We start from the raw sequence: 20684 nt of genomic DNA, 5'->3' as shown, positions 1-20684 counted from the left end.
ACTCTTCTTAAAGGAACAGTTTGCCCAAAAATGAACAAACCCCGATGTCTTTCCTAACGAGTATGATTTTCTGACTTCCGTGGAACAAAAAAGGAAAAATAGAATGTTCATGCTTCTCTTTTCTATTCAATGATCAGGGGCTCCAAACAGGAAAAAAAAAGCATAACAGTGGTCCATATGACTCATGCGCAGCTTGAACATTCTGCAAATGAATCCCTTTTGAGTTCCAAGTAAGAATAAGTAATTCAAGGTTTTGGAACAACATGAGGTTAAATGATGATGAATTTTCTTTTTGAATGACCTTTTCCTTTAAGACAGGTTTACAAACTCCCTTATTAAATGCACCCAGGTTAAGCCATGGATTACTCTATCAATCAGCTAATGAGTCAATTCAGATCTGTTAAATAAGTGAAACATCCAAATGTGCAGTGCTGGTCAAGTGACTAGAATACTCTATGATGACTTGACATTTTTAAGATGACCTGGACAACTGAGCACATTTGTCTTGTGACATTGTGAAGGCTTTAGTAGACAATGAATTCCACATATCATCAGGTGACATACCTGATATGCAGACAAAAAGCCGGTGAATGAGGTCACTACTACTATGGAAACGTGAGCGAATTTTATTGTGAGCAGCTAGTTTGGCGGCCTGCAAAGCCACATGGATCTCCTGGTGATCCAGATCTTCAGACATGTCCGAGCTGGTAATACTACCTACGGGGCTGAAAGGGAAGAGTATTACAGTAAATACTTAAGAATAATAATGAAAAAATACTCTCTTCTTGCTCAAACTTACAAAATGAACATAAGCAACAAAAAGTTATTATGATCAAGTAAATGCTTATTAAAAAAAACTAAACAGAATAAAACAAAAAGATTTCAAATTTGTACCCCCCCCTATTATTTTTAAGGTGAATTGTGTAGTTTTATCTGTTCCCAACAGCAAAGGGAACACTATGGGCTTTTTGCAATTATTTACTGGACTCATAGATTAAGTATCAGGGCTTCTCAACATTCACAGAGGACACAGAAAGGAAATAAAGAAATAAAATAAGAAAAACTGTAGTAAAAGTGCTTACATATTCTACCTTGACCCATTGCCTAATGTGTTTACCTGGGTGTGTATGAACTTGATAAACTGCATGAAGTTACAGATACACTCTCAACGTCACTGCTGGGGACAGAACTGAGGGGGGACTCCTGAGAACTGCAGCGCACCATTCCACAAAACATGCGGGGGCAACAGATGGAAATGAAAAACAAAAACTCCAAACAATGACAACCTTGATAAAAAAAAACCTCATACACAAAAAAAGGGCAACAAAACTTAAAAAAAAAAGAAAATCAGAAAACCCAATTCAATTCATTACAGAAATTGTTCACCCAAACATGAAATTTTAATCATTTACTCACCGGATAGTTTTCCCATAGCCGACTGTTATTTTTTGTGCGTTTTCACCAAAACGCACAAAAAAAGCGCTATAAACGTTTCATTAAAGTAGTTCCTAAAACTCATGCAATACATCAAAAGATTTCTGAAGCCATATATAAGCCATAATAGCCTAGTGTGCGAATCAAACTGAAATTTGAGTCATTACTCAATGATCATTTTCCCTCCCAGCGCTTCTCAAACCAAATTTTGAACCCATTGCTCTGGTTTGACATCATGAAGTTTAGATATGAGACACTGCAGGTGAAAATTATCAGTGAATAAAGGCTTAAGTGTTAGTCTGTTCACAATATCGCTTCTGAAGACTTGGAATATCGCATTTTTATAGTGATAGTCTTTTCATTTTTATACTATAGCTTGACAGCTGATTGATTCAAGACAAAGAAACAAATAACAACAGTACACAGGTTTGGAATAGTGTTAATTTCGTTAACGAAAACTATGCCGAAAAATGTTCGTCAACGTCATTGTTTCCATGCCTAAGAAGAGATTATAATGAGACGGCACCGACGTCATTAAACACTAATGTGACTATATCAACATGCAATATTACTGATGAAAAAAGAAAAGACTAAAATGTAGTTTAAAAAATAAAATCTCTATTTCTGTCAGGGGGGAAAAAAAGAGACAATATATTATAGTCTGTTTTTTTCTGAATTACTTATATATATATATATATATCAAGGCGGGCCAGTTTGTTGGCCGCAAAATGTGCTGAATGGGCCGCGATAAGCAAAAATGAGCCACCACATAATGCAGAACGCGAACCACAAAACGCCGCCGCGTTAAAATAATGACAGCAACAGTTGGACTTGGGAGAAAGAGACGATGGTAGGAAGGCTAACCACAAAGAAATTGGGGTAGGTTAACGTCTTGGTGGTAATGTTAGGTGGTTGTTGTTTTCTTTTAAAAGTTATATTAAGATAACTAGTGACAACTATATTAGACAACTTAATACGCTATATTAAGGTGCTGGCATTACATTATGTAGGCTGTGATTTATAGCTAAACCGAACTCATTAAGCTAATAGGCTAGCAAATTGTTGTGAAGTAGCTGTAAATGAGCAGCAAAGGTAACGTAAGATTGAGAATAGACCAATGACTTATGTATTTGGCATGGTGACAATGCTGTTTATTTGTCCTTCACATTACCATCAAAATTAATTTGATTTGGCATCAAAATTAATTTGAATATGATATAAAATCCAATTGCCTAAAAAAACATACCTCAAAAAGGTGTCAGCAGTAATATGCCTGCATAACCTAGTTTTGATTGTCAAGTTTTATTTTTCTGGATACTCAGGGTGTGTGTCAAGTTAAAATCATTGCAATGATTTACTTAATACAACACTTGGATTTCTTCATGTTTCACCTGTCTAAACGTGACAAAAATATTACTCAAATGACAGTATTTTAGTCTAGATTTAGTCAATGAAAACTGTTGAGGGTTTTCTTTAAGATAAGACTAAAATGCCCAGACTTTTAGTCAACTAAAACTTGACTAAAACACTGAATAAGCTTGACTAAATATGATAAAAACTAACAAGGACATTTGACACAGGACTAAGGCTAAGACTAAAAAAAATGCTGACAAAATTAACACTAGTTTGGAATGATAAATAATGACAGAATTTTCATTTTTGAGTGAACTTTTCCTTTAGAATCATAACAAAAAGGATGAAATCTCATCCTTTTGTTCAGCAATGCAAGCTTTTACACACACACACACACAAACAAACAAACCTAGAGCTCTTTTTGTTATCTTCTTTGGACTGTTTTCCAAAACCCTCTGATCTCCCTTTTGCTGTATTGTTGGGTTGCATTCGGCATCCCGTGACACTAGGTCCTCCCTCCCCTTGTCCCGAGCCTTGATTATCCTGAGCCAGAAGAACTCCTGCCAGGCATTTCTCACAGCTGGCATATGGGGGACAGTCCTGACTGCCACTGTCCTCTATCGCTGGATTCTGCATGGGACAGTGTGAGGTGAGGTGACCCTGGGAAGGGGGTAGGGTGAGCGGTAAATGCCCATTTCCCTTCCCTGGGCTGCCAGCAGCTACAGCTGTTTGGATGACAGAGCTTGTGATGGTGAGCTTGTGTTTATTAAACCCTAGCGCCATGCCCCGTCCAGCGGGCTCCATGGCGGCACCGTCCTCGGTGTTGTCAACGCATCCGCCAGCACAGCACACACAGGAGTTAAGCAGGCACTGAGTGGCAACTAAAGCCCCACCCTCGATGGGCTCTGGAACATCCACTGAATCGGGTAAGTCCATTGCCAAGTCGGACAAGCTTGGAGAACGTGGGTTAAAAATCACTGTGGCGGACAGTTTCATTCCACCAGTGCGATTGGCGATCTCTTCCGCAGCCTCTACACAGTTTTCCTCATGCAACATTTCCCAGCCATTTACCAGGGGTGATCGATCAGTGCTCCCTACGGACTGACAGTCAAGATTGGTGGCATCACTTGATTGGCAGACTGTCAACCAACCGTTACAGGATGAATCACTCAAAAGGGCGGGTCTAGAGTGCTCAGGGGATCTGAGGCATACGGTAGGAAGGGGAACCTTTCCGTGGCAAAGCTCACTAGTTACACGGTCCCCTACAACTCCTCCGGCCTCCAAGTCCTCCATGAAGAACACTCTATCTTCATCTTGATAGGAGCCCGGGACTCTCTGAGGAGATGCCTGAGTGCTGGAAGCTGCACTAGAACCCTCCAAACTGCTTCCTCCGTAGGGTCGAGGCCGGTGGGCCGGAGACTGATTCTGACTCGGAGGGGAAAGCAAAGTGGACATTTCATCGCCCACTTGATGCACCATCATATTGAGCTGCTCTATCTCTTCTTCATCATACTGCATGGAGCAAGCCAAATCTATATCCGTGCCCTTATCCTCCTCTTTGCTTTCAGAAGGGGTTTCCTCTAGCCCCTTTCCTCCCTCCTCCTCCTCTTGCTCTTCCTCCCATTCAGCGTCCTCTTTCTGGGTTACACAGAGTGTGAGGTCCACTACCTCGTCTTGAATCACATCATCCTTCTCCATGGTTTCTATCTGGCTCTCAGGACCAGAGGAAGTGTTGGAACCACCAGGAAACTCTCCTTCCTGAGAGATGCAGAGGCTACGCTCCAGCGTCATGAGCTCTTCATCTGTTAGAGTCTGCAGTAGGTCCCTGACATGAAGAACACAAACATGAACTTCACAAACCTGCCTGTTGCTTAGTCATTTTAAGAGTTTATTTTTAAATCCAATAAATCAGGGCTGCCTACCACCATGAATACTTTATTTGAATAAAGTGAACAATACAAAACCAAAACAAAACCCAAACCAAAAAATAAAGCCAAAAGTCCCCCCAAAAATACAAACAAACAAACAAACAAACAAATCAAAACAAGAACAAAACCACATACACAAAACAAAAATATTCACGATCATGTTATGAATTTCACTTTAAAAAAAATATACATGTGCCTGAGCAGCACAGAAAATTATCCAGCTACACCTGCATCAGATAATGTTGTTCAGAGGTTAACATGAATGGCTATGAACAGCACCTTATTTTTCTTAGCAAAGTGCGAAAAGGCCGGAAGAGTTCGGACATGTCCTCTGGTTTGCGGTCCAGGTTGAGAGGCCCTTCAGAGTAGATAACAAGGCCACTAATAAGAGAGCATTTAACAAAGGTTACAATTACCACATGAGCATGACATATACAGTGTGAGGACAATAAACACATGTAGAAAATGAGTACTATAGGAGAGATTTAGATGTGGATCATGACATGAAGAGAACAGATGATTAGAGTGACATATCACTTACCAGACAATGGCAAGTCTAGGGATTGTAAACATGAGTGCTGGCTCGTAGTCGTCGATCATGTCTTGTGTAAGATACTCAAGCTTCAGGGCCCTTGAGAGAAGAAAAGTTTACTACATCTTTTTTATTGATGCTGTGCTTTTCAGTATCAACTGATGTTTCATTAAACTTTCCTTTTAACCTCGTTTAGCAGTGCATGAATATGTAGGCTACACTTTCTTGGTCTATAAATAGGACATCCATTTTGATCTGACACTGTGAATATTCACCTTTCAACTGTCTCACAGAAGAGCACGATCACCTCTTGCTGGATGTAATACTCTTTAGGAGTCTTTACAGGCACCATGGCTGACACGTAACTACAGGAAACCGACAGAACAATGATATGATTACATAATTGTAACAACAAAAGCTTGGGTAATCAATAACATTTGAATCATACTTTTGTGTGCAATTTGTTTGATAATACATTAGTACCAATAAAGATAGCTTTAACAAATTATAAACAACATAAAATGCACTCGGGCCCTGCACTTTTGGACCGATGAATTTCCATGACTTTTCCAGTTGTTTGTGATTTAGTAGAAAAGGATTTTTAAAAATAAAAGGAATATTCTGGGTTCAATATAAGTTAAGCTCAATCGGCAGCATTTGTGGCATAATGTTGATTTACCACAAAAATTCATTTTGACTCGTCCCTCATTTTCTTTGACAAAAGCTAAAATCTAGGTTACAGGGAGACATTTACAATGAAAATGATTGAGGCCAATTTTCTGAGAGTTTTAAAAAGGCCGAAATGTTAAACTTACAATTTTATAAACACACTTAAAATTATTCAGTTAAAACTTGTGTATTATTTGGTCTGTAACGTTGTTTAAATAGTTGCTTTTACGGTTGTTTTAACGCCATTACATCTTCATGGCACTTTAAAGTTGTTAAATTAAATATATCTTTAGACAGAAAATGTTAGTAAGGGATTTTATCACACTAAAATCATGTTAACACACATATTGTTTACATTTGTACCTATACTTATGAAACAGGTTTTTACACTTTATTCTATTCTTGAAACAGTTTAATGTTGGATTGGCCCCATTCACTTCCATTGTACTTGCCTCACTTGAACCCATATTTAGCTTTTTTTTTTTAAAGAAAAAGAGGGAAATGGGGCCTGGGTAGCTCAACGAGTAAAGACTGACTACCCCCCTGGAGTCCCGAGTTCGAATCCAGGGCGTGCTGAGTGACTCCAGCCAGGTCTCCTAAGCAACCAAATTGGCCTGGTTGCTAGGGCGGGTAACCTCCTAGTTCACATGTGGTAACCTCCTCATGGTCGCTATAATGTGGTTCTCGCTCTCGGTGGGGCGCATGGCAAGTTGTGCATGGATGCCGCGGAGAACACACGTGCCATGTCTCTGCGGTAAGGTGCTCAAGCCATAATCAATAAGACGCATGGATTGACGGTCTCAGACGCGGAGGCTACTGAGATTCGTCCTCCGCCACCAGGATTGAGGAGAGTCAATACGCTACCACGAGGACTTAGTGCATTGGGAATTCTTAATTGGACAGAAAAGGGGAGAAAATCAAAAAAGGAAAAACATAAAAAAAGAGGAAAAGACTACATTTCCATGTTTCCAGGCCTGGAAATCAAATTTTTAAAATGCCTCTGGCATTTCCTGGTTTTTCATGACTGTGGGAACCAAACAGATAAGTGGATGCCAAAAGCTAAATTTATTTGCAAAGGTGCCCCATTTCAAGTTACCTGAGCTCAAACTCAGCAAAAAGGCTGTCGAACTGTCGCAAAGCTTCCCTCATGCGGTCGGTGTAGTTGTTGAGATCTCGTAGTGCTTGGTCTCGGGTGATGTTGCGTACTTCCTCTAGGCTGTGGGTGAGGTCTTTGGCCAGAGGCCGCATGGCCATGCTCTCGATTTCACGATTCATGATGATCGATCCAGCAGCCAGACACTGTGAAGAGGACAGATATGAACTATTACTGCCTCTAACAGGTTACAGCCTGAGTCGTGTCCACAAATGATCTGGTTTATTAGCCAAACAGCTTTGATACTCAGTTGGTAAAATCTTGTAATTGAATATCGTTTTGCAGTAAAGTCCAGGGGGCTCATTTATAAAACATACGTACGACCAGATTTTATCCTAAATTCCATGGATTTGACGTCAAATATAATAAATCAGGATTTATAAAGGCAGAAACTGACATGAAAACATTCTTATGCATATGTCACTTATAAGCATGCGTGCATATGTTTATTGTGCTTATGCTCCAGCATGTGCTGAATTTTTATTTTATTTTCAGTGATGCAAATACGAATCAGTGACTGACTGAATATATGAATAAATGAGTGAGCACATTTACTTATTCATCACTCAGCCTCTTGTCTGCTGTTGTTGGGGACATAAATAAAAACAAATGATTTGTCTAAAATGCAGCATAATCAATTGCAAGAGCAAGCAGAGAATAGCAGGAAAAGAACACGCATGTAGTTTATACAGAACCAGATTGCCATGTAGACTGTGGATTTTTAATTATACAATATGTAAAACAGCATGCAACCCTCTTTTTGGAAAGAAGGTTGGTTGATGAATGGAGTGGATTTACAGTAAATGCTGTCAATGAATGGATTTATTATTGATAATGAAAACAAATAACTGATGAGTTGTCGAAGGCTGCATTATATGGGCAGACCAGGAGCTGCACTCACTTTTTCAGAAAACCTTGCCAACCGCAATAACATCCCATATGAATGAATGAATAATTTGCGCATGTACTTTTATTGTATTCTGTCTCACCACGTTATGATATTTATGGGTGTTCTGTAGGTGGGGTCCATGCACTCTTTCACGTGCACATATTTTTAAGATTAATTGAGATTTATTAAATGGGATGCATTTAGGAAAATTTACAAAAATGCAGCTGATAATTATAAAAGTGCCCCAATATTTAACATGTGGGGATACAAATTGCCCCAGTGGTGAGTTCCTGTTTTTCTGTGCTATTCTATGGTTGCAGTCAATATAGCCTATAGCTGTGAGATTGAGAATGTGGGTGAATTAATTGATTAAATTAAAAAGACAAGCACTCTGTTTTTATGTGTACTGTAGATAGAAAAATGTCCTCATTACGGTAAAAAATGCCCCTGAAAATCTATTGCTCCTTTATAAAATGTAGATTTTTGACACTTTAGTCAATAATCAAGTCCTTTACAAATATATATAGGGAAAATTGTTCTAGAGAGTAGTTAGCACTACCTCTGCTCCAAACCACAGCTGCCCGGCCAGGTTGTCATGGCGGATCTCTTCTGGGAACTTCACACTAAAGTCTCTGTTGGCTCGGTCTTCAGGTATGCACTCATCCATAATCTGATTTATGATGTTCAATACATTGTCCTGTACAAATAATGAGCAGAAGCAAGATGCAGAGTTAGAACAATCCATCACTTTATCCAGCGGTTCCCAAATTTTCATTAATCAAAAAATATTTACTCCTCTACAGACTCAACAGTCCAGCTGAAATATATCAATCAATTGCACAATTGACACTCAAATGGACTGGAAGCATGCTACAAAATGTTACGCTTTATAACATAGCTAGTTGTTTTTTTTATGGACTTCTCATCCAATCTTACCATTTCCCTTTACCTCACCCTTTGGAAACCACTGACTTAATCATTGTTTAGGTAGATCAGGCATTGCTTTTTGCACAGAAACAAGAATTAAATATCGGTTTTAACTATTTAAAGTCATTGGCAAATTGGCTCGCATTTCAAGGTGTCATGACATGCCTTTTCATCATTTGAATATGTTCCTTGAGGTTCACTTATATTATTAGTAAAGTTTTTGCACATAAATATTAATTTATAAAAAAATTATATAATTTCCACCCTCATTCAGACCCTTTGTCAGAAACGCTCAGTTTTGCAGCTGCTCTCCTTTAAGACTTGACAGTATACACCCACTTTTCTGATTGGCTCACTGCTCTTGACTGACCTGCTCTCTCCTTGCCATCTCACTGCTCACCACTACTGGGTGGGGCTACAGAAGTAACAAAGTAGTTGTTGATGTGTTGCTGTGGAGGTGGTCAGATGCAAATGTCTACAATGTGGAGGAAGTAGACAACAAGTTGTTTTGGCAATGCTCTTTTTGCCATGAGGAGGAAGTTTTGAGTTCTGAAACTTGCGGTATGTTTTTATAGTAGAATCAAATTTTACATGTGAAAAGATGAAGCAAAAAATATTATTTCTCATTACCCCTTTAAGGGTGAAGTGTCATTTCCAGACCACTAGAATCACCAAACCAAATTACTTTTAACACAGTAGGAACAAAATAATAGAAATCAATGGCAATCTACCCATGGCTAACAAATAGTTGTTTCTGCTTATTACCCTAGCATTTTTAACATTGGGGGGGGGCAGAATAGATTTTTAGTAAACTTCATCTTTAAATAAAAAAAGTCAACACAAATATGGTGTGATGGATTCTCAAACATTCCAGAGTGGGGGGAAAAAAAAACACCTGATAAAACCGGCAAAATAAGACCAAAGATCATGCACAGGTGAAGCTCTGAAATGTAAGATCAGGAGTGATATAAAGTGATTGACCTGGCAGGAGCGGAACTGGTTGACCAGCAAGGTGCACCTCTGAGGGTCTTTTCTGCCATCCAGACTGTCAAGCTCAGTGGCAACCTGGTTCAGTTCCTCATCTGCATAATAGAACTGGGCCAGCAGCTGAGGATCTGACCTCTGTGTGGAGGAAGAAAAAGGAACACAGTAAACAGATGGTCATTCTTGATTTAATCAAGAATGAAATGCTCAAACAATGTAGTGATATGTTGGCAAGTATAATGTGAGGCTTGCTCTCTAGTGAAAAATTCAACTTTTAAATTTTCTACTTTGCATATCTTGCAACAAAAGGCATCCACACACATCAGTAGGGCACGTAAGCTACTGTATGACTTCAGTTCGACTACATTTGCCAATTTCTACTAAGGGAAACATTACTAAACAACTACATTATTAGGTTTTCTAAAGACAATGAGAGTTGTGCTCCGGGCCATAGCCAGGGTTTGAAAATTAGTGAGGTCCACGGTGAGGTCAAGACTTTTACCAAAATAACACCTACAAACGCAACATATACATAAAAATTAAAGGACAAAAACCAATAATAATACTGAAATATTATTTTTTTTTAAATGCAGTTAACAATATTAATACTGAATTTTTATCACATAGAAATGCATATTTGAAAATAAAGCATTGATTTTGAGTTGGGCAGCAACATTTACTCATTAACTACTGAAAAACAGCAAAAGTTAATTAACAAGTAATTTATCTAGGGTTATGTTAACTCCGTTACATATTAATATTATCCAAAATAATCAATTGTTTTCATTTTGAAAGACTCAATAATTTAAAGGTGCACTCAGTAATTTTTTCCCCTTTAAAAAAGTTTTACTCCTGAAGAAATGTATTGTAATTTTGAAACATATGTATAAAATCATGAGCACTCACATGAGATGAGGACTATAGCCATATCAGTAACCTTATAAAAGCGGTTTTATTATACATGGGGCAGGGGCCTCATGGGGGCTACCGTTTAAAATCACATGACCATGCTTGCTTAATCTCAGTAACCGTCTTGTTATTGGACACTTTCACTCCTGGATTAAATTAATCATGGTTGATAGTGAATTCCTTCAATGGCATCTGTAACTGAAAACAGCTGATTTTGAATGATGCTGCATCCATACCACTAGGTGTAACTAAGTCGAAGATGACATGAGCAAAAAGTTACTGAGAGTAAGCTACATTTAATTCACATTTTTCAATTAAAGTTAATTAGAACTAGGCTAAACATTTACAAAGGTGTCCACACTTTAAAACTTTTTTGTTAAATTCTGCTTTGTAGTTGCATTTATGACAATTTACCATTGTTCATGCATAGTATCCAGAGTTTAACTATGGTATTAGTAAGATCATGTTAATCACAGGTAAAAAAATAAAAGATCACCATGGTTAGATGTAATTATTGCACGGTATGTAATTAATTAGTAAATAAAAAATAAATAAAAATAATAATAATCATCATCTATGGAATTTGTAATAAAAATAAAATTAAAAACCAACCTCCATAAAAGTGACTTATTGCCCTAATATACAATATTTCATATTTTTATAGGCTAATAATATTAACATTTATTACAAATATATGCACTATTTCTGGCAAAATACCATAGTTACTGCTGGTTAATGTTACTACAGTAACTGTCAGGTATATTTCTATAAGGGTGCTGATTTGTGGAATGAAAAGCCTGTAATTATCGTTGTGAATGGAACAATGTTTTCCTGTTTACCTCGTCAGTCACTGTAGTTTAATATGACAGGTTTTTAAATCTCGTTTCAACTAGCTTCTGCACAGAGCCTTTAAGTGTCTTGTATCAGATGGGTTTATAACAGAATTCTCTGTTATAAACCCATCTGTCAAATTCAAATGGGTCGCACGCGACTCGCACGGTGTTAACGTCTCTGCACATGTGTCAAGTGCTGGGAAGAGCAATTGAGATTGAAATGGAGTCTAGAGACTGCAATGTCAAGATATACAGTAAAAAGTTACATTTTGGTCTGTACTCACCCAAAATTGGTTAGATCACAAGATATTTATTAAACCATTAGAGTCGTATGTATTACTTTTATGCTGCCCTTTTTGGAGATTTTAGTCACCATTCACTTGCATTGTATAGGCCTACAGAGCAGAGATATTCTTAAAAAAATCTGTTTGTGTTCTATAGAACCAAGAAAGAAATTAACATCGGGAATGGCATGAGGATATTAAGTAAATTACATCATTTTAATTTTTGGGTGAACAATCCCTTTAACACTTAGGGGTTTGGTGAAATTCCTAACCTTAAAAGGATAGATTATCAAAACAATTAACATTTTGTCATAATTTACTCATGTTATCCCAAACCTGTATGATATTCTTTCTTCAACTGAAAACAATAGGACATGTTAGGCTGAATGACTGGCTCAGTAACCATTCAATTTTAATGTATGGGGGAAAAGTGGTGTCAACATTCTTTTTTCTCCTTGTGTTCCATGAATGGGTTTGGACTGACAGAAGGGTGCATAATTAACAGAATTGTATCTTTGGGTAAACCAACCCTTTCAGTTGTAATAAGTGATGCTTGCCTTAGCAGGTACCACTAACAAATGAAACACGTAGCCTAACCCATCAAATATTTGACCTTTTTTAACCAATTGTGATCAACAGTGCTATAGCATTGGAGTGTTTCCAGATTGGGAAGTCTTTGTGTCCTGGAATGTGGCCATTTGTAATCCGCACATAAATTTGCATGTGAAGTGGCACATGCCTGGCACATGGACTACAGCTGAGTCTAAGCTGATTTGAGCATGCAGGTCAGCTCATAAGCTCTATGATTCTCATGTATTAAAAAACAAACCACCAGAGACATAATCAGAAAACAATTGAGCAAACGTGGAGCTAAATATTTGTGTGGTGCACACAGTACTGAAAAATGTGAAAGACCTATACTAAACTAATCATTGTTAAGTTGAATGATCATGAGGAATCATGGGTTGAGAGGTTCAACGGGCTTCAAAGTTATAAATAAAAAGGTTTATGGTTACATTCAAGATATCAAATTAGAACACTGATAATAATAATAAAATAAAATCACCTGCACTGACAAACATTGGCATTGCTTCTAGCTTATGTGCTATAGATTTCTACAAACCTTACTTTTTTTCTATTTATAACTTTTTTTTTATTCTGTAAACTAGTGTTTGATGCCATAATTCAGCCTTGAAAACAAGCACTGTTTGTTAAGAATATATCCAAGTGAGTCACTGTCAATGAGGCAGAACTGCACCCATGGGCCATGGATGCTTCTTTGGAAACAATTAGTGTTTGCACATCTCATGGGGTACCCTGGGTTTAATCCATCAAAACACGTTCCTGCTGCAACATCCTGTTGCAACATTATTCAGATTTTTTTAATTTGCTTATCCCAGATTATTTTAAAAATCTCAGATATCACCTACTGAACTATTTGCAAGACTTAATATTTTACCAATATTTATTTTAACCCTTAAACGCATACCTCGGGTCTTTAGTAACCCGGGACCTCATTCCACCCCTATACCTCAGACTTTTTTGGAGTTCTGCCAACAACTCCTTAATATTCCTAAATCTTTCTCTTATAAATAGTGTAACAAACAAACAAACAAAAAATGCAATATAAATACACACACACACACAAATGAAGAATAAAACCTCAAAATATATATTATTCTATTATTTTCTAATTGTCTTCAATTTCATCTTCACACTATCTGGGCTTTTTGTATGTCTATTTGTGATAGATACAGTTGAAGTCAGAATTTACATACACATAAGCAAATACATTTAAACTCATTTTTCACAATTCCAGACATTTAATCATAGAAAACATTCCCTGTCTTGGGTCAGTTAGGATCACTACTTTATTTTAAGAATGTGAAATGTCAGAATCAAAGTAGAGAGAATTATTTATTTCAGATTTGATTTCTTTTCCTCACATTCCCAGTGGGTCAGAAGTTTACAGTTTGTTAGTATTTGGTAGCATTGCCTTTAAATTGTTTAACTTGGGTCAAACATTTCGGGTAGCCTTCCACAAGCTTCTCAAAATAAGTTGAAGGAATTTTGGCCCATTCCTCCAGACAGAAATGGTGTAACTGGGTCAGGTTTGTAGGCCTCCATGTTCGCACATGCTTTTTCATTTCTGCCAACAAATTTTCTATTGGATTGAGGTCAGGGCTTTGTGATGGCCACTCCAATACCTTGACTTTATTGTCCTTAACCATTTTGCCACAACTTGGAGGAATGCTTGGGGTCATTGTCCATTTGGACCCAATTATGACCAAGCTTTAAATTCCTGGCTGATGTCTTGAGATGTTGCTTCAATATATCCACATAAATGTCCTTCATGATTCCATCTATTTTGCAAAGTGTCTCCTGCAGCAAAACACCCCCACAACATGATGCTGCCACCCCCACACTTCATGCTTGGGATGGTGTTTTTCAGCTTGCAAGCCTCACCCTTTTTCCTCCAAACATAATGATGATCATCAGTGTTTCCCACAGGATTTTGTGAGACTATTGGGGGGACCGCCGACCCTCTATGGGGGTCCGGGGGAATGCTCCCCCATAAGAATAAAAAAAAAAAAAAAAAAGTTAAATACTTCCATCTTGTGCACTTTGAGTGTAAAATTAAGAGGCTATTTTTGTGCTCTTGTAAACAATTGTGTGCTCTTAAAGCTGCAGTAGGCAACTTTGAAATAAATTGAACAAGCAACGTTACAATTCGCCAGTTACTCCTGTTTACTTACTCTGCTTACTAGCCTGCATTATCTTAGCTCTCTCTTCCTCATCTGGGGTTTGACATCTTAAAATATTTTTGTATGCTCATTCTCAAAAGCAGGGTACAAACTAGGGATGCCAGGTTCAGCGTTTTACCTTTTAACGTTATCTCAGACTGCTAACGATAGCTAGCTAGTGAAGCTGTAAGCAGTGTAACGTTATACCATTTAAACTAGTAATGCTAACATTAATTTACATTAATCATCATGATTCTAACCTCTGTAATATTATCTGTTTGCTCTTGTACACTGGTGATGATAAATTGTGTGTGGAGTAGTGTATAAATGCAGTGAATACATTTAATGTTAGTTAACGTTACTTACATCAAAGATTTGTTGTTCTCCTCAACCAAATAACGTTCCAGGAATACTTCAGTGCATATATCTGCGAGTGTGTGCACAAACATGTGAGTTTACAGCAGCGGGTGCATCACAACCTTTTATTTATGTTATTATGAGACTGAGAAGTGCAAAAATATTTTAGATGAGAAGTGTTTTCGGATCATTATGAGACCGTGGCGGGGCAAATTAGACTGTGGCGGGCCACCAGATTCTACCAAACAGTTACATTTTTGTTTCAATAGTCCAGAGGACATTTCTCCAGAAAGTAAGATCTTTGTCCCCATGTGCACTTGCAAACTTGAGTCTGGCTTTTTAATGGTGGTTTCGGAGCAGTGACTTCTTCCTTGCAGAGCAGCATTTCAGGTTATGTTGATATAGGACTTGTTTTTACTGTGGATATAGATACTTGTCAACCCGTTTCCTCAAGCATCTTCACAAGGTTCTTTGCTGTTGTTCTGGGATTGATTTGCACTTTTCACATCAAACTACATTCATCTCTAGAAGACAGAATGTGTCTCCTTCCTGAGTGGTATGATGGCTGCATGGTCCCATGGTGTTTATACTTGTGTACTATTGCACAGATGAAAGTGGTACCTTCAGTCATTTTTAAATTGCTCCCAAGGACGAACCAGACTTGTGGATGTCCACAATTTTATTTTCTGAGGTCTTGGCTGGTTTCTTTTGATTGTCCCATGATGTCAAGCAAAGAGGCAATGAGTTTGAAGGTAGGCCTTAAATACATCCACAAGTACACCTCTAATCAGAAGCTAATTGTCTAAAGGTTTGACATCATTTTCTGGAATTGTCCAAGCTGCTTAAAGGCACAGTTAACTTAGTGTATGTAAACTTCTGACCAACTGGAATTGTAATATAGCCAATTAAAAGTGAAACAATCTGTCTGTAAATAATTTCTGGAAAATGACTCATGTCATGCACAAAGAAGATGTCCTAATCAACTTGCCAAAACTATAGTTTGCTACTATTAAATCTGTGGAGTGGTTACATTTTTTTTTTAATGACTTCAACCTAATTGTATGTAAACCTCAGACTTCAACTGCTAGGCCACAAAAAAAAACAAGTTGCTGTTTGGATTTAAGGCGGTGTTACGATCTGGGGTTGCTTCAATTGGTCAGGTCAAGGCTCAGCAACATTATGCAGCAATAAAATTAAGTCAGCTGACTACCTGAATGTACTGAATGACCAGGTTATCCAATCAATTGATTTTTTTCTTCCCTGACGGTACGGGCATATTCCAGGATGACAATGCCAAGATTCATCAGGCTCAAATTGTGAAAGAGTGATTCAGGGAGAATGAGGAATCATTTCGCACATGAATTGGCCACCACAGAGTCCTGACATTAACCCCATTGAAATTCTTTGGGTTATGCTGGAGAAGACTTTACGGAGTGGTTCGACTCTTCCGTCATCAATACAAGAGCTTGGCCAAAAGTGTATGCATCTCTGACCAGAAATAAATGTGATGTTGCATAAGGTTGTCAAAACGATGCCATGACGAATGTGTGCCGTAATCAAAGCTAAAGACAGTCCAACTAAATATTACTATGTGCCTTTTTTTGGCCAGGCAGTGCATATGTGTAGAATGTGCACATTGATTTTAAAATTGGTTTCAAAGCTGTTGTAAGGCATATAGTAAATCAATCAGTTGTCTGCAGTAGGCAAAAAAAAAAAATGTGTTTCTTCACAAAAACAGTTGCAGTGAAACCTACTTATCAATCCCCAAACATGTGAAAAACACAAACTGCTGACACCAAGAAACTTTGGGGCCCACACTAGAGGCTATTAAAATCTAAACAAGGACAAACCTGTGACAAAACAAATTCAGTGGTACATATAGCACAGTTTTCACACCTATTTAGAAAGAATAGCTGCCAAGCCAGCATAATATCACAGACATGTCAAAACGCGACAATATCAATTCACAATAAAGCAGCGAGTCACCTGCATGGGACACCGTGGCTGTGTTTCAAAACCTAATAAGCTGCTTCCATGAACAGCATTTATGAGCATGCCCATATTATAATGGTGCTAAAAATGCTGTCTAGGTAGGCAGCTCACATCATATGACGCCCAAAAATGCCGTCAAGTAAAGGCAGATCACAACCATATGATGACCAGATGTGCTATCTAGGTAGGCAGCTCACATCATATGATCCCGTATACGCTGTTTAGGGACAGCTCACTAGGTTTTGACACATCCACTGCAAATCAAAACAATTCAATGAGCGTTTTTAAGGAACATTCTAATGTCAAGCTTACCTTTGGCTTATAAAGCCACTTTCGGAAGCGATTCATCTTAGGTCACCTCGCCAGTTTTGCCACAGCTACGTGCCAAACCAAATCCCGAACCGAAGCACCTTTAAACACGAACACACAAACAAACAAACAAGCTCTGTCAGCTAGCGAGCTACGCTAGCGCCTCTTCTTCAACAAAGCCGTGTTGACTGTGATGAACAAAGGCCAATAACAGACATGGCCAATGTTAATCCACTGTTTATATTAATTAATCGTGGGCTCGGACTCTGCCCTTATATCCAACAGTGGCGCGGTTGCCTTTGTCCCCAAACACATGGACTGCTCATGACTAAGCTATTGAGCTTGCGTGCAGTCTGACCGCGGAAGTTGCGCTCACTCAGGCTGCCAAAATACTCAGAAAATATATAGCTGTTTTATAGCTCCTCCTTTTTTTTTTTACTTTTTTTTTTTACATACATTAATAAAACAATTGTGAAATGCAAAATGTAATACAATAATTCTTTTTATTCATTAGTTGTGTACATTTATAAAAATAAATTGTAGCCCCCACAAACACACTTTTTTCATTTCTGTCGCATTTTACAACTTATTAATATAATTCACAATAATAATATTATTTTTGTTTGTTTTACTAAATGTCTCCTTTTTGATAGACAAACAAAACCGGATTCAATGCCTGATAACAACCTCTGCGTTGAGAGCGTAACGTTCAACTAGCATCTTACGACAGTAAATTAACTTTTGTTGATACCATAGTAATGAATGAGGAGAGCCGTAAACTGGCACCTACTTGACGCAAAATTGTCCGTAATCTCTACACACACAGTAGTTGAATCCAAAATTATTTTTTAGTGTAAAGCATGCTGAAGATTATCGTAGAGACGGTCATTAAGCGATGAGCTGTTTCCTCACAAAAGCAGTTCATTCTGTATACTGAATATATACTTATATCCTTCACAGACATCCATTCAACAACAACAAATACAGCTCGTCAATATACCGCCAGAGACCACCTGAAGCTGCGTTTCCTAACATTGTAGGATTTTAATAGAAGAGCTCTGGTCAGACTGCCTCCCTGTTGCCAGGCAACAACAAAACACTGTAGTTGCCGTTTTTTTTTGTTCTGAAGTGTAGTTCTTGCATCTTTATAGAAATTGATAATAAATGTAACCCTTTTCGCATGATTGAAGATATCATTCTGGCACATTTTATTTCCAATGAAATTATTTGTTTATTTATTTTTATGTTTTAATATTCTGAATCTACATATGCTAAGTGATATCCTTCACACTGTCGGACTGCTATTTATTGATCCGTATGTGTCTTAAGTTGTGCTAAAAACAGTGAGAATTAACTGGTTAAGGGAGTTACAAGACTCCTGGATGAGTTTCAAGAAGACATTATGCATTGACGAGATTACACAGGGTGCTGCCAAGTAATGAACATAACTTTTAAATAAACTTAATGATTAACATATGTTCATGAGTATGTTCACTTGGTCTAAATGAAATCAGAATATGTTGTCTTCTGTTTTTCAGAATCTTTCTGCTGACCAGCAGAACTGAGACTTTATATGGATGTATCATGCACAATATGTTTTTAGATGTTGTGATAAACATCTACACCATGTGGACATTTTACTTCAAATGGACTGAAACATTTTTATTGGTAAATGCTCTGATTGATGTAGTAGCCTAACAAGTATTACTGTCAGTCTCTATCTGCTTTTTTAAAAATAGTGCTGTAATCTCAAATGACTGATTATTCCTGCTATAAATAATAGATCTACTTTATGTCAATGGTATTATAATATGCCATCGGATTGACGGTCTTAGATGCGGAGGCAACTGAGATTCATTCTCCACCATCCGGATTGAGTCACTATGCCACCATGAGGACTTCCAGCACATTGGGAATTGGGCATGCCAAACTGTGGAGAAAAAAAATTCACAATAACCCCCACAATGACATATGTTTTAGTTTGGTTTTCTCAGTTGTCTGTTACCTTGCTACATTCTGTCTTGATGACCAAAGAATGGAGCATTTCAGTAGAATGATCAAGTCTCTAGATGACTCAAAAAAGCACAAAGTAAGCAAAATAAATGCAAAGCAGAACCTATACTAAACATAATTTAATTATCCATATTATGGACCAAATTATCATTATAGTACAGAAATATTTCAACATGTTTACACACCTAAATAAAAAAATCTCTTTAGTCTGAACTTGATTCTGTTGTGGACAGTGGTTCCATGTGTTTGAAATTAGTTTTCTCAATTTAAAATGACCATGTCATCTTAACTCAAATCCTTCATGTATAGAGAACCTAACTGAATTAAGGTAAACCCAACAAAGTTAGACATGTTAAAGTAACTCAAATTAATACATTTAATTTCTTCATGTACAAGCTAGTGAATAACACTTAATTGTAAACATTACACTATTGAGTCCCATGCAAAGCATGCTGGGAACTAGAAATCCCCTGCCTAGTTTTCTGTTTTTTTAAAAAGTTTATATGGTTACACGTATTGATGAGTAACATCCACAATGGAAGATACTGTACACATAACAGTAAAAGTATTTTTTTTGGAATGCGCCTAAGATCTGATATTTGTTTTCCTCATGTTTGCTCTCTCTCTGGTATGGGGCAAATTACCTGTTCGGTGTGTCAGTTCCTCAGTTTTTCTAACACCAACAACCTCACAACCCACATCCAGGAGGTATGGAGTCACATCTATGATGCTGCCATAGTAATGAGTAAATGGATCACTCCATTGATCAGGTACAATGGTAAAATGTATCTGGCCAATACAAATTATTCTGATTTCTGAATCATCACAAATCAATAACTCCTCAATGAGACTTTTAGTCTTTAGCCTTTAAGAATCAAAATGCTTTGAAATTTAAATAGCACAATCATAGCAGAAATATTTGTCCCAACTCTGAATTATTTATTAGTGTTTGTAAGTCATTACTTTAATTAGGTGTATGTGTTTATTAATAATTAAATTATTAATGTTGGTATGAATTATATGTGCCACTGCTGAAGACTTAGATGAGATGAAGCACAGTATATATGTCCTGCTTTAATGGGGTAGTTCACCTAAAAATTAATATTCTATAATTATTTACTCACTCTCATGCAATCCCTTTCTCCTGCTGAACACAAACAAAGATTTTAAGAAGTATACTGTATTTCAGCTCTGTTGGTACATACAATGCAAGTGAATGGTGACTAGACCTTTGAAGCATCAAAAACAAATAAAGTCAGCATAAAAGTAATCCATAAGACTCCAGTGGTTAAATCCATGTCTTCAGAAGAGATAAGATAAGTGCGGGTGAGAAAGAGATCAATGTTTAAGTCCTCTTTTTTATATTAATCTCCA

The 20684-nt window shown here is 37.4% G+C and overlaps 1 protein-coding gene across 1 annotated transcript in view; it reads right to left on the bottom strand.

Moving 5' to 3' along the window:
* The window catches only part of LOC127662785 (lateral signaling target protein 2 homolog), a 25254-nt gene extending 7611 nt beyond the window's left edge, over positions 1 to 17643 (bottom strand). Inside the window, exons 1-10 of the mRNA XM_052154125.1 lie at positions 17301 to 17643; positions 9867 to 10007; positions 8518 to 8655; positions 7013 to 7215; positions 5523 to 5612; positions 5257 to 5346; positions 4995 to 5096; positions 3197 to 4612; positions 1118 to 1210; positions 565 to 725 (exon numbers count right to left, since the gene is read on the bottom strand). Coding sequence (XP_052010085.1) covers positions 565 to 725; positions 1118 to 1210; positions 3197 to 4612; positions 4995 to 5096; positions 5257 to 5346; positions 5523 to 5612; positions 7013 to 7215; positions 8518 to 8655; positions 9867 to 10007; positions 17301 to 17336 — 2470 coding nt within the window. The 5' untranslated portion in view covers positions 17337 to 17643. The remainder of the gene's footprint in view (positions 1 to 564; positions 726 to 1117; positions 1211 to 3196; positions 4613 to 4994; positions 5097 to 5256; positions 5347 to 5522; positions 5613 to 7012; positions 7216 to 8517; positions 8656 to 9866; positions 10008 to 17300) is intronic.
* Positions 17644 to 20684: the final 3041 nt, after the last annotated feature.

The sequence above is a fragment of the Xyrauchen texanus genome, chromosome 22 (genome assembly GCF_025860055.1).
Source record: "Xyrauchen texanus isolate HMW12.3.18 chromosome 22, RBS_HiC_50CHRs, whole genome shotgun sequence".
Lineage (NCBI taxonomy): Eukaryota > Metazoa > Chordata > Actinopteri > Cypriniformes > Catostomidae > Xyrauchen > Xyrauchen texanus.
This window is presented reverse-complemented; position numbering and strand designations above follow the sequence as displayed.